The sequence below is a fragment of the Alligator sinensis genome, unplaced genomic scaffold (genome assembly GCF_000455745.1).
Source record: "Alligator sinensis unplaced genomic scaffold, ASM45574v1 scaffold28_1, whole genome shotgun sequence".
In the NCBI taxonomy this organism is placed as follows: Eukaryota; Metazoa; Chordata; order Crocodylia; family Alligatoridae; genus Alligator; species Alligator sinensis.
The window spans coordinates 1,582,221-1,596,195 of record NW_005842133.1 but is presented as its reverse complement, the minus strand read 5'-3'; the positions used below and the strand labels follow the sequence as shown (position 1 = coordinate 1,596,195).

The 13,975-nt window shown below is 41.8% G+C and overlaps 1 protein-coding gene across 1 annotated transcript in view; it reads right to left on the bottom strand.

Annotated features, from left to right (window-relative positions):
• The window catches only part of LOC102388691, a 175,686-nt gene that overhangs the window by 27,126 nt on the left and 134,585 nt on the right, over positions 1-13,975 (bottom strand). The window contains 7 exon segments of the mRNA XM_025205924.1: positions 171-180; positions 4,195-4,350; positions 5,386-5,558; positions 7,657-7,868; positions 8,216-8,366; positions 9,623-10,708; positions 10,761-11,063. Coding sequence (XP_025061709.1) covers positions 171-180; positions 4,195-4,350; positions 5,386-5,558; positions 7,657-7,868; positions 8,216-8,366; positions 9,623-10,708; positions 10,761-11,063 — 2,091 coding nt within the window.

Below are 13,975 nucleotides of genomic sequence, written 5' to 3'. Positions count from 1 at the left end.
CTGCTGAAAATAATTTTGATATTGTATTTGAGCAATGTAACCAGAGTATGCAATTTTAGATATCTGATATGTTAAGAGGAATGGGCCTTGGTAGGATGAGAGGAAACCTGTGTTTGAATCCAAAAAGGATATTTGGATATTCAGATGCAAAGTGAAATGGAGTATAAAACTATTACATATCTGACTGATGTAGTTGTGCCTAAAAATTTAGAATATATAATAAAACATATATGTGTGTGCACACGTGTGTGTGTATTCTATACACCCACACCCACAAGTTTGACTGGTTTTTATTATGGATAAGCTATTAAAGCCCAGTAGTGCAGGGATGCTCCTAGGCATCGAGGGCACAGAGGTGTGTTGACTTCCAGTTGCTGCCACCATCATGATTGCGATCACATGGCTGCCAATAGCAGACACTTTTTTTCATGCCCCTCTCTCCATGAGCAGTTGCCCCATTCACCCTGCCCCAATTATCCCACCGATCAAAGCAACTTTCTTAGGTACTGACATGGCTCCCATCCTACCACGCCGAACAAACTTGAACGTAGACATTTTCTCACAGCACTTCCGTGAGGTAGGAAAGTGCTGTTATCTACATGTTACTGGTCAGGAACTTGGAGACTGATTTGCCTAGTGTCACAGACCCTAAGGTGTGTGAAACCAGATTTCCTCCAGCGCATGTGACCCCTCTACTTGCTGTGTCATCCTTCCTGCACTTTCAGGGTTTCCAAATGTACCCTGTGGAACCGCATTACAAAATACCAGGTAGAACTTTTTCCATTTATCTAGATTAGAGATAGCTCTTGTGTTGCAAAGTCTAAGCTTAGTATGATAAAAGGGAGCTGGTGGATAAGATACAGGCTCTGCATTGAGTCCATTACTGGAAATGGCAGCTGATTGGAAAAGGGATCTCGAGTCAAACTTCCCTGAGTCTCCAGCCTTAGTCAGATGCAGAAATTTTAGTCTCAGACCCGTTTCTAGTCTGAACTTGCAAAAACAAAGTTAGAAACGTTATACCTTTGCTCTTCATCGTTCTTTAAAAGTTTATTTGGCATTTAAAGGTAACAAGCACATAGGCTAGAAAATGTACCATTGAGGAATGGAAATGCACTAACTTCCTGTGTTATTTACATCTCTCCTCATCATCTCACAGAGAATCTTGTTCTTGAATGTGCTTCCCAAAAGAGAACTAGCAAGAGTGATAACAACAGGACCATGGTAATAACTCTAAGTGGACAGTAATAATGATAAGGGGAAATTATCAGCAGAAGGAATAAATGAATGACAGGAATTCATGTCTTCCAGAAGATTTGAAGGGCCCAGTTCTGTAAGTGAAGAGAAGAAAAGGTTGTTCAAACTTTTGTTTGTTCTAGATCTTTCCAATGATGTCAGAGTAAAGGCAATGTACATTAAAATAATGAATCCAAGATCAAACCTGGATATCAATTTCTTTCATCTCATTTCATACATGATAATAGAGACATGTAACAATCGATATATTAGAAAGGATTACTACAAGATAACTTAACTAGAAGCAGGGGGTTTTGAATATTAGGAAGAAGAGTTAGGGAATGAAGATTTTTCAAGGAATGAGAAACATACGTTTTTACTGGAGTTGTTAAAGTTTCTCATGAACGCGTATAATGAATTCAGTGGAGCTATTATATGGAACTGGACTATATATTATAACTCTGACTCAATCAGCATTTTTATATGTGCAGATTAAATCATTTGAAATTGCTAAATGGGGAATATTTTCTATAAATATTATGAGTTAATATACATATCCCTCATGTTTAATGTCAAGCTGTCAAGAAATCAATAAAACCATGCTACAGAGGTACAAATCAAAAGGAAACCTACCTGTCAAGATATTGCCTTTCATGAAATGCAAAGTGATTTGAAAACTCCAATATTAAGTACAAGGAAGGTCATGCAACCTTACCGGCATTGCTACTTTTGAAGCTTCAGTGGCCCAACAACAACAGCCACTTCTTCCTGGGAAGAGCTAGTATCTTTCTTGGTCTGACTGAGACAGCCCTGGTAGCAGTGGGAGGCATAATCATCTCTCCTGCACACCACCATCTTACACTGCAGGTAAACAGATGGATGTCTGCCAATAAACTGGAAGGCATTAAATTTAAACCGGGCCATGTGTGTGTGGGGTGAATAGTATGTAGCATAGGAAGAATCTCTAACACACCTGAAAAGGAAGAAAAAAAATAAATCTAGTAACGGTGAAAACACAAAATAATGAATCACTTGCAGCAAATAGAAACATTTAAGTCCAAATATTGAACGGAAAATATAACAGGAACGGCAAAGAGAAAAATGTGTATTTTTATGAAACAGGCAATAAGACTTGTAAAATTAGAAGTGATGGTGTCTCTGAAAGCAAAATGGGCAACACTGATTGCCCCATCCAGTAAGGCACAACCTTAAGAGTGAATAGCCTTACTGAATTCATATGTTTAAAGTTAAACCTATGCACAGATGACTGTAGGATAAGGACAAAGACTGCCAAATTGCAGAGGTGCCTTGGAAATATTTTGGCAACTAATCTAACACAGGAACCTGGAGTTGGGGTTTCATACATTCAGGCTGCCACATGAATGATCCCTATGTAGCAGCTGAAACTGAGGCAGATCTAACTTTACTACTGGGAGAAAATGTGACCTTGATGTATGCTCTTAAAGGCAGGAACAGTTCATTACTAACTGTTTATACAATGTTTAGTGCAAAGGAGCCAGCAGGCCTGAGTGGTTCTCCTTGTTAATGAAATAGAAATAGTAATAACGTCCCTCTTCCAACCTCTTCTCTCACTTGCCTCCACCCTTTCGATTTCTGCGTAGGGTGTGGGAAGAAAGCGAGCTTTCCCATGGAACAAGGTTTCTACGTGATCAGCTACAGAAGTACTTTCTATTCTCTTTTAAGTTTCACTTTCCTGTCAAGGACCTAAATTCATTGGATAGCATAATTTCATGCCAGCGCATTCAGGTTCAATTCAGCTAGCAGGAATAAGGAGCTCAACTCCTCTGTTTACACACACAGATGCTATCTTGGAATATATTGCCCAGTTCTCACATAAAGTCCAAGAAACTCATCAAACATTCACAAGGAAATAAAGTGCTCTTAGTATAATCTCAGTTTCTACAGGTTATTGGACCACTATCAGACTACTGCTTAGAAAGGTCCTTTGGACCATTTTGTTTTTATAAGCTGTCCTAGACAGGAATTTCTTAAACCACCTTGAAAATAACGCCTTCTAAATTTAACTTCCGAATGCCCTGTTCTAATATTAACTTAGTTTAATTATTTTGAACTTTCACTCTATTTTCCATTATTTTTATACAACTGGAATACCACAGCAAAATAAAAGATGTACTTTGACAGCAGGAGCTGATTCTAAGACAGGTGAAATTTCAGACACACACACATGAATTATTAAAAAAAAAAACAAACAGCAGACTAGTAGGGAAAAACATAATTAAATTCCACAGATAAACTCTTTGGAAAAAATCAATCTTGATCATAGATGGGCAACATTTTTAAACAGTAAATTCATAAGCATTTCAATTTCAACAATATTCTCCCTGGAAGTGTTCAAACAATTAGGTAAAATTCATTTTGGTTGGAAAAAGAAAATTTGCAGAGAAAGACTCACAAAACTGTTGGGGAAATGACAGCGTCATGTCCTTTTTCCCACTGCAGCTATGGATGGATTCCAAACAGTTATCCACCGTGGAAGAAACCTATGTTAAAAATGTCCTGCTTTGACTGTGTGTCCTTCCACTAACATGGTCCCATGGTATAAAAATCAAACATTCAGTGGCTATTACCTACACTTGAAGCTAGTTCTATTCACATTCTTCCATAAATAAGACAAACACAGAAGTTAAAAAAAAAAAACCTTGCACACAACTGTAAATATAGAAATTTTGACTGAGGAAGTCCTTACCCATGACTGATTATATCATATGTCACTGTTGTAAAATCGCTGGGATCAGGGGAAGCAACACATGTATCCACAATCATCATCAGATTTGGGTCAGAGCTGTGAAGATAAGCTTGAAGGTATAAATTCTGGTTCAAATCAACATAATATGGAGAGTCGTAGATTGGCTGTGAGAATGACGACGTTTCATAAAAAGTCAGGTTCACATCATATCTGTTGTACTGAGTTTCATTGACCTCTATAACTTTGTCAGCAAGATACATGACTTGTATCCAGGTGTCCTGGAGCATTTTGCAGTTAACACGCAAGTGAAGATCCTTTTGTCTTTTGATTGTGTTACCAGAAGAGGTTGCTTTGATTAGATTAGTGTAGGTGATAATATTGCTGTTTTCCTATTAGGCATGTTAGAGAAAGGGTACAGAATTATTTCATGCAGGTAAGTTAACAGTATGCATAATAAAATTTCAATGGACCCCTCTGCTAACACATTGCATTTCCTCACATATCACACACCACCAAACAAGACATGCACCTTGTTTTTTTGGCAGAAAACAGAAAAAAAAGAAATTCTTTTAGGGTGATGGTTGACTGCATGGAGCAGCTCCCTTGCCCTCAGCTCATGCCATGGTTGCTTTAGGCACTAGCTACAGTATTAAGCTTCTAACAGCTGCTAAGGATTGGTAGCAGCTTTAGTCTGTGTGAGGGTTAACACTGGACTCCACCCCTGCTGCTTCCTGGGCCAGAGAGAAGCACAACCATCTGGGCGGTCATTAAAACACATTGTCTTCATGTTTCCATTCCAATTAAAAAATAAGCCTCCCTGTTTCAGACATGTACTGTAATTTTGTAGGGCTGAATATGGGGGGGAAAAATACATGTGGCGTGTGAGTACATATGATATAAGATAATCATGTTGCTTCTATAGGAAGTCTTTCAAAGACTAGTAGACATTGGGATGTAAAAGAAAAGTCTATTCAAGGGGATATTAAACAACCTTGTTGACGACATTGTATATAACCACACATTATGTGAAAGATATTTAAACTGAATCCAAAGATATCTTTTGAAAGCTTTGAATACATAATATATAAAGGTTCCAAAATGTTCCAAAGCAGCGAGGTATTTTAAAGCACATGTGAGGAATCCTAAAGAAGAAATGACTTAATTATTATACTGAAGTGTTTACTGTTAATCATGAAGTTCTTCTTATGCTTAGGAGAAGTCATAAACTTGTTTTTATTTCTTTTTTTACACAAGTCCCTCCTACACTTAAATGTTTAAATTTGAACCTTCAAACATCTCTGCAGCCATCGGTTCACTCCTCATCACTGTGAATAGTGGTGCACATTTCAATTCGCAGACCTTCACAAGATGAGTTCTGCTTTTTAAACAGATCTGTTTATGCAGGTAGGTGTTCAGTATCATACCTCCCTCCTTGTGCCACAGCCATTATATGGTATATCGAATATGACATAGTGTGGTGTGATCTTTGGTTTACAGTAAAGGTCATTCAAGCTGATATCCTTTGTAGAGTAGCCTTGTGAGTGGACGTAGTCTCTGCTAATTGCCACATGCATGTGTTCTGGCATGCACACAAGTGCTAAGGGATAAGGAAAAACAGATATCATTAGTACAGCCCAGTATCTGGTAATGATAAACTAATGTAATTAAGCAAGTGCTGTTATCCATTGCATGTGTAAATTGTGTGGGAAGGAGAGCATAGGCCAAACCACATGTTTTCACTTCTGTTTTCTTAAACATTTTAATTCTTAAACAGATTAATTGTTATAATGAAATCAAGCAAATTCGGACTTCTGTCCTTGTGAACAGTGTGTTTCATCGGTGGCAATCGCTACAGGGCTGGTAAAGCTTCATCTGGAGGAGTCCAGTGTGTCTCTGTGCAGCTAGGGCATATGTAGATAAAACGGAGGCCCTAAATTGAAGCGGTGGGTTTTTAGAAACACTGCTCTAATTTAGGGCTCTTTAAACCCCTGTGTCATGCACACACCCTAACTTACCTGCCTCTCCCATGGCAGGGAGGGGAGAGCAAGCTGCCCGTGGTGGAGTGGTCCCTGGGCTGTGGCAGGGGGCTGGTGCTCCCCCTAGGCAGCACCCACCTACAGTCACCCGGGTAAGGAGCTCCTGGGGGACTGCAGCCATGGAGGGATGCACTGGCCTCCCACACAGCTTAGGCAGGCAAGCAAGCTCCGGAGGGGGGGAGATCAGGCTTGCCAGGTTTTTTTTTTTCTTAAGCAGATCTTGTCTTCCCGGGCTGCTGCCAGGCTGCCTGCATGGGCTTCCTGCAGAGCCACGGAGCTGCACAGAGTCCGGTGCTTCACTTCATGGCTGTAGGGCAGCAAACTAAAATTCCTCAGAGGAGTTTTAGTTTGCTGTGCCCCAAGTTATTTAAGGCACATTATGCTGCCGAATTTGCTACAGTGGTTGGAATTACTGCACAATATGCCGCCAACGCGTGCAAACACCAACACCATTAAAACAGTGCAAAAGCATTAACCCGCTGTAAAGTGTCATGCACACATGCTCCTCGTTTCGTCTACACATGGCCCTAGTCTCTAATTTGATAGCTGGTGAGCTCTTGGGAACTGGGGGAAAGAAAGAGGGAGCTGTGGGTTTGAAGCTCCTTCGGCTGAGGCAGCCTCCAACACAGAACTCCCTCTTCCTCCATGAATGCTCTAACCACTTGGCAACCTCACTGCTAAAACCATTTTTGTGTGCCCAGGAGAGGGACTTGGTATTCTAGATCTCAGGCTGGCAGAGGAACCTACTTTAAGGCCTGATTTAGGGAAAGTTTAAACTTCAGCTATGGGTTCATTTCAAGGGTTGCCTCAAAATATCCCAAAGGCATTCAAGCCACCCTCCCCTTATGTATTACTATTCTGTTATGATTTTGTGAAGTATGGAAACATTACACAGAGAGCAGTGTCCTAGAAGGAAAGGAACAGGAAATTTAAGTAGAGTCCTTCTAAGATCCATGCCTTTTACTTGTCTCTCCTGCTGTGGTGATGATTATTGGTAATGAAAGTGGAGTGCAGAAGAGTCACTGGCAGACCTCCCATGCCTCTCTCATCTCCAATGAGTACAGAGCTCACAGCAAGGGAGCAGAGGGGAAGCTACAGGAATGTTCAGTCTTGAGATCTGATGCTCAGATGATCTTTACCGGATGTGCTGGATGGTCACTGGGAGGTGATGATCAGTAAGTTAGCGCTAAAGAGTCCTTATTGCGGACTAAATCCTTTATTCAGACAAACCAGTGTTGTGTTTAAAAAGCATATTCTCAGATAAATGACAATGAATTTGTTAAGGGAAGGCATGCAGCCATCTCATACAGTGTGAAACAAGATGAGTCCAACTCCAATGGACATTTCCCTGGATTTGGACTAGGATCTGACCCAAAAAGCAACACAAGGAAGTATATATCATTTCATTAATCTGATTTTAAACAAAAAATTAGGCTGAAAAACTTTAAAAATTTAAAAATAATTCATGCTATACAAACTTACAGTCAGATCCTTTAAAAGTTAAAGCTAATTATTACCTAAGAGTAGCAAATCGATGATCAAATAGTAAATGTTTGGTCAAGGAATGGTCACTATTCTCCCAAACCTTTCAGTAGCAAAAAAATGAACAAATATTCTTATTCACCAAGAATCAAAGTACAGTAATGAACAGGAACTTACTAGTATTGTGATCTGCTGGTGTGGAGTAATAGTTAGCATGAAACCCACTGCTTGTATAGCTGTCATCAGTGTGGAAGCGAACAGTCATCAAGTTTGAGGATGATGTGTAGGTGAAAACAGAGCCATGACAAATTCTCCCAAGCAAAGGAGATATATTTAGTGGTCCATCATACAATTCAATGTAATCATATTGGCATCCAACTCCTTGCATCCTGGGATAAGCAACATGAACATGCTGTAGTATGCATTGTGTTAAGTACAATTTAACCTCTTATCAAAACAGTCCATTAATATGGGATGGCATTTTTTCAGACTGTAAAATCTATAGGGACCAGGAATGTTTTCAATTTTGGGAAATAATATGGAACCAAGCATATTTTTAAGGCTCAACAAAAGGCAAGAACAAAAATTATCACCAGTAGTATTTTCATTTTAGAGTTATAGACACCTATAATTTTTTAACAGGATGAGCAAAGTTCTTAAACAAAAGAGGATATGAATATCAAAAATCCAAGATTTTGACCCCATCCATCACCCATGATGTCTGCCCTATACTTACACAACATCTCTGAAAACGAGTGTTATATGGCTATTGCTGTCTACTTGTATTTCCCATATGCAAGCAGCACTGTTTGGATAATTTCCAGGATAGAATGGGCTAGTAAATGCCCCAGATGAGTTGGCAAGAAAGCCACCACAAGAATAATTTGCTGCAGAGTGAAGGGGAGAAAAAAGCAGACAGATAATTTACATTAATTTCTGCACATACTTGCATAGATCCTGGAAGTCTGATCCAAAGCTACTAAAGCTAAAAGGAAAGTCTTCCATTGATAGTGGCCTTTAGGTAGGTTCTGAATGAGGAGGTGCCAACCAAAGAGCTGCTGGAGTCTATACCAATCTATTTAATGCTCAGTAACTCTCCAGATTAGGCTCTAAAGATATATATAAGTGAAGACAGGGAATAGATATCAAAGAATATAATTTTCACTAAAGAAAAATTATGAATTTTAAATAGAATTATGTTCTGATATCTGAAGTCCATTTGTGACGTCCAACTGCCATTCTTTTCCATGAATTTGATATCCTATGTGCCAAATCAATGAGTATGGAACATACCCTAGAATTGTTAATGTATTTTTAACTGGGCTAGTGTGTTTTTGTGAGCTGGGTGCTCTCTAGTACTTCAGCATAAATAATGCCCATCCTTACAATCTGAGGTGCTGTTTGGGCTACTATACAAGTGTCCAGCTTAAAATACTTATCCTAGTAGCTTTTCATGCTCTCTGTCTAGTCAGCCTGTCTACCCACCTCAACCACCACTCCAGCAAAGAATTCTACGGCACTACTGGTGTTCTCCTAATCCTCTTTGCCCTGCTGTGTGTGGTCTGCTGATGCCTGCAAATGCTAGCCAAATGATGGAATTCCCTTCCTTGCAGTCTTTGTTCCAAGACCCAACATTGCTTCACTTCTGGTTTTGGACATAGTGTGTGCTGCTCCTTGTGTCATTTTTTTATACCACCTCCCACCTTAGTTTTCTAGGCCCTTGGACCTCACACCTCTTTTTAAGAAGCAGATTGGACTTTCTTGTGTGTAAGCCGCAGAGCACTGCCTGCTCTCCACATTTTTCAGTTTGGATAGTCAAACCTGCAGACCAATCTATTTATTCATATATCTACTTTCTTCAAGCCAAGTCTGATCTTAGAAGTGTTCTAATGTTTCTAGAATGGAAATAGCTTCCCTAGCAGAGACAGCATTCATTGCTCTTCCTGCCCTCTCATAAGACTGGTGAATTTCAGATATAGCAGTGGTGGTATATTCTATTGTGGAAAAAAGACAAACTTCTGCAAATACATAGGTAAATAATAAAGGAAAGAATAACCTGTAGGTGGAAGAGTCATAGTAGATGGTGCTAAGGTATCCATAATAGGTAGTACTGTAGTAGTCATTATAGGTGATGCTGGGATACTTGTAGTAGGCAGTGCAATGGTATTCATAGGCGGTACTGGGGTACTCATAGTAGGCAGTCTAATGGTAGTCATAATAGGCAGAGTTGGGGTATTCATACTAGACAGTGTAATGGTGCTCATTATAGGTGGTGCTAGGGTACTCATAGCAGGCAGCCCAGTGGTACTCATTATAGGCAGTGGTGGGGTAGTCGTAGCAAGCAATCCAGTGGTACTCAGTATAGGTGGCACTGGGGTACTCATAGTAGGCAGTGTAATGTTACTGATTATAGGAGGTGCTGAGGTACTCATCGTAGGCTGTCCAATGGTACTCAGTATAGGCGGTGCTGGGGTGCTTGTAGTAGGCTGTTCAATGGTGCTCAGTATAGGCGGTGCTGGGGGACTCATAGTAGGCAGTGTAATGTTACTCACTATTGGCGGTGCTGAAGTACTTGTAGTAGGCCATCTAATGGTACTCAGTGTAGGCGGTCCTGGGGTGCTTGTAATAGGCCATCCAGTGGTACTCAGTATTGGCGGTCCTGGGGTACTTGTAATAGGCTGTCCAATGGTACTCAGTATAGGCGGTGCTGGGGGACTCATAGTAGCCAGTGTAATGTTACTTGGTGTTGGCGGTGCTGAAGTACTTGTAGTAGGCCATCCAACGGTACTCAGCGTAGGCGGTCCTGGGGTACTTGTAATAGGCCATCCAGTGGTACTCAGTATTGGCCATCCAGTGGTACTCAGTATTGGCAGTCCTGGGGTACTTGTAATAGGCTGTCCAATGGTACTCAGTATAGGTGGTGCTGGGGGACTCATAGTAGGCAGTGTAATGTTACTCACTATTGGTGGTGCTGAAGTACTTGTAGTAGGCCATCCAATGGTACTCAGTGTAGGCGGTCCTGGGGTACTTGTAATAGGCTGTCCAATGGTACTCAGTATAGGCGGTGCTGGGGGACTCATAGTACGCAGTGTAATGTTACTCACTATTGGTGGTGCTGAAGTACCTGTAGTAGGCCAGCCAATGGTACTCAGTGTAGGCGGTCCTGGGGTACTTGTAATAGGCTGTCCAATGGTACTCAGTATAGGCGGTGCTGGGGGACTCATAGTAGCTAGTGTAATGTTACTCACTCATGTTACTCACTATTGGTGGTGCTGAAGTACCTGTAGTAGGCCAGCCAATGGTACTCAGTGTAGGCGGTCCTGGGGTACTTGTAATAGGCTGTCCAATGGTACTCAGTATAGGCGGTGCTGGGGGACTCATAGTAGCTAGTGTAATGTTACTCACTCTTGGCGGTGCTGAAGTACTTGTAGTAGGCCATCCAATGGTACTCAGTGTAGGCGGTCCTGGGGTACTTGTAATAGGCTGTCCAATGGTACTCAGTATAGGCGGTGCTGGGGGACTCATAGTACGCAGTGTAATGTTACTTATTATAGGCAGTGCTGGGGTACTTGTGCTGAAAATTCCTGTTTAAGAAAAAGGAAGAATAGGAATGGTATGAAAAACCCTTTTTCAACTAGAGAGATGGAAGTTTGTGAGACATCAAAATCATTATGTTGAAAATAAAAGCAAAAGGCAAATATCAGGTAGCACATTCAGAGAGAAGATTTAAACAAGAATGAGTGACATGAGAAAAAAATGTTAATTTATCTCCACTGTATAACTGCAAGGCTGAGAAGTAAGGATACAAGATGTAAACAGCTATGGCAAGTGGTAGATCCATACAACCAAATCTATGGTCTGATAGTTCTAGTGTCATACCTCTTGAACTGGCATATGAACCCTGGCTACAACCACACACTTGTCCAAACCCAAAATTTGTCCCATAGCTTTTCTAAAAACAGAAGACTTCAGCAGTTATCTTAGTAAATAAGATATTTGAATTACTGTCAGTGCTGAGATAGTGGTGCTGAAGCTTCAGTTAAGACTAAGGAAGACCAACAAAGAAGTATTGAACATTCCATTAAGGAGATAAAACCTTCAGAGCAATGCACGAACTCATTAAGATTGGAATAACAGAGATTTGGTGGGCCAGCTCACATAACTGGGGTCCCATCATGGATTGGTTTGGTGGTACAGCTTATGTTCAGGCTCTCGCCTCCTTTTATTTATTTATTTATTTTTTTTGTGATTGCCCAAGTTTGGGACCCTGTGGTATATTCCAACTCTTTCCTGCCACGTCTTAAGGATTTTATGATGTTATTAGTTGGGAAGTGTTACTTCTTTTCTACTGCAGCTGGACACTGGCAATCCACGTGGGAATTAACTGGGGTCACAGCCTCTCCTGTATCTCTTCGAGATGCCACCCAAACTTTCAGTCATTGATGAAATCGGACTTATTTGGGTTACACAATTTTCTTTTTTTGTTTTGTGATTTATCTTTACATCTATGATCCACCCACAGCAAGACAGACTGCAGTTACTCTACACCATTCAGGTAAGTCTTAATTTTAACTTCAGACATATTCAGCTTGCTCACTCCACTCTTGTGTAATACACAATTTAGGTTAATTATAATTCACCAGTTTGAACTAATAAAAAAACCAAACAAGCAAAAAAAAATTTTTTTTTAAACAACTTGCACAGTCTCTGGGTGAGATCGTATTATTCCAGATCACTCTGAGTATTCCTGGTTCTTTAAGGGTGAGGGAGTAGCTGTCACTCAGGCTCTTTCTACCCTTAATCCCTCTAGAACTTGACTGGCTTCACTAAAATGCCCCAACTCAATCAAAGAAAACCATAAACACAGCTTTCGCTATAACCTGAAAAACAGACAGACTTTGTTCCTCGCCGCTGTCTCAACTGGTATCCCTGTGCCACTCTGAGTATTTTTTATGTATTTTTTTTCTTTTGAAGGTGAACCCTCTTCACTGATGATTCTCAGCTCAACTGGGTCCAGCCGATCTCTCTCCCTCAGTCTGGACCTATCTTCAGGGCTTTCTCTTCCCCAGCAGCTTTCTCGTGTTCCCCCCTGCTGAGTTGTCCTCTGCTCCACTCTCTTTTGGTGCACCATCCTGCCCTGTCCCTCCTGGGATTGTTCTGTTTTTATCCAACAGCTGCTTCAGAAATGACGCTCTCTCTCTGTCTTCTCTTCTCCCCTCTGCTCGACCTTATTCTCTGCGGTAAGTATCCTATTTTTACCTAGTTCCTCTCCACAATGGAGATAAACTGTTCAGGAAGGACAGGCAGGGGAGAAGAGGAGGAGGAGTTGCACTTTATATAAAAGAGCTGTATGATTCTCAGAGATCCAATATGAAACAGGAACAGGCTCAGTGAAAGTCTCGGGGCTAGGGTCAGAGGGGAGAGCAATAAGGGTGATGCCATGGTGGGTGTCTACTATAGACCACCAGGAGGATGTAGTGAATAAGACTTTCTTCAGACACTTAGCAGACGTTTCATGATCACAGGCCCTGGTTGTCATGGGGGATTTCAATCACCCTGATATCTGCTGGGAGGGCAATTCAGCAGTGCACAGGCAATCCAGGAAGCTTTTGGAGAGCACTGGGGACAAGTGACACATGCAAGGAGTGCCCAGGTAAGAAACAGGGATCTCCCTAATCGGGGGGTGGCAAGCACAGCTATGCAAGGCCTTAAATGCCTATATACCAATGCTTGGAGTATGGGGAACAAACAGGAGGAACTCACCCTCAGAATAGCCAGTTCAAACCCAGACATAGTAGGGCTTACAGAAACATGGTGGGATTCATCCCATGACTGGGCAGTTAACATTAGGGGCTATCGGCTCTACAGGCAGGATAGAGAAGGAAGGAAGGGAGGAGGTGTGGCGCTCTATGTCAAAGAGCAATACACATCCTCTGCCAGCAAAATGGGGTCAGAGGAGGGGCAAGCTGAAGTGCTCTGGGTCAAGATACAAGGAGGTCGTGGGGAGAGGGATTTAGCGGTGGGGGTCTACTACAGACCCCCCCAACCAAGGGGAGGAGCTGGACCGGGAATTTTCGGGCCAGCTTGCAGAGGCACTTAAGGCAAGGGATGTAGTTGTCATGGGTGATCTAAATTACCTGGACATCTGCTGGGAGGAGCAGTCAGCCAGGTCGGACCGTTCCAGGAGGTTCCTGGCCGAGATACAGGACCTCCACTTAACCCAGGAGGTGCAAAGTCCCACCAGAGGAAATGCCCTGTTGGACCTGGTCCTGGACACAGGCGATGATCTGGTGAGGGGGCTCCAGGTCCTTGACCACCTGGGTGATAGTGATCATCACTTGCTGGAATTCATCATCCAGCGCAGGGTGTCAAGGGCCTGCAGCAAGGCGGTAGCCCGAGACTTCAAGAGGGCCAACTTCAAGGAGTTGAGGAGATTGGTGGGAGACGCACTGGGGTTCTCGAAGGCAGGGGAACTCAGTGCCCAAGATGAGTGGTC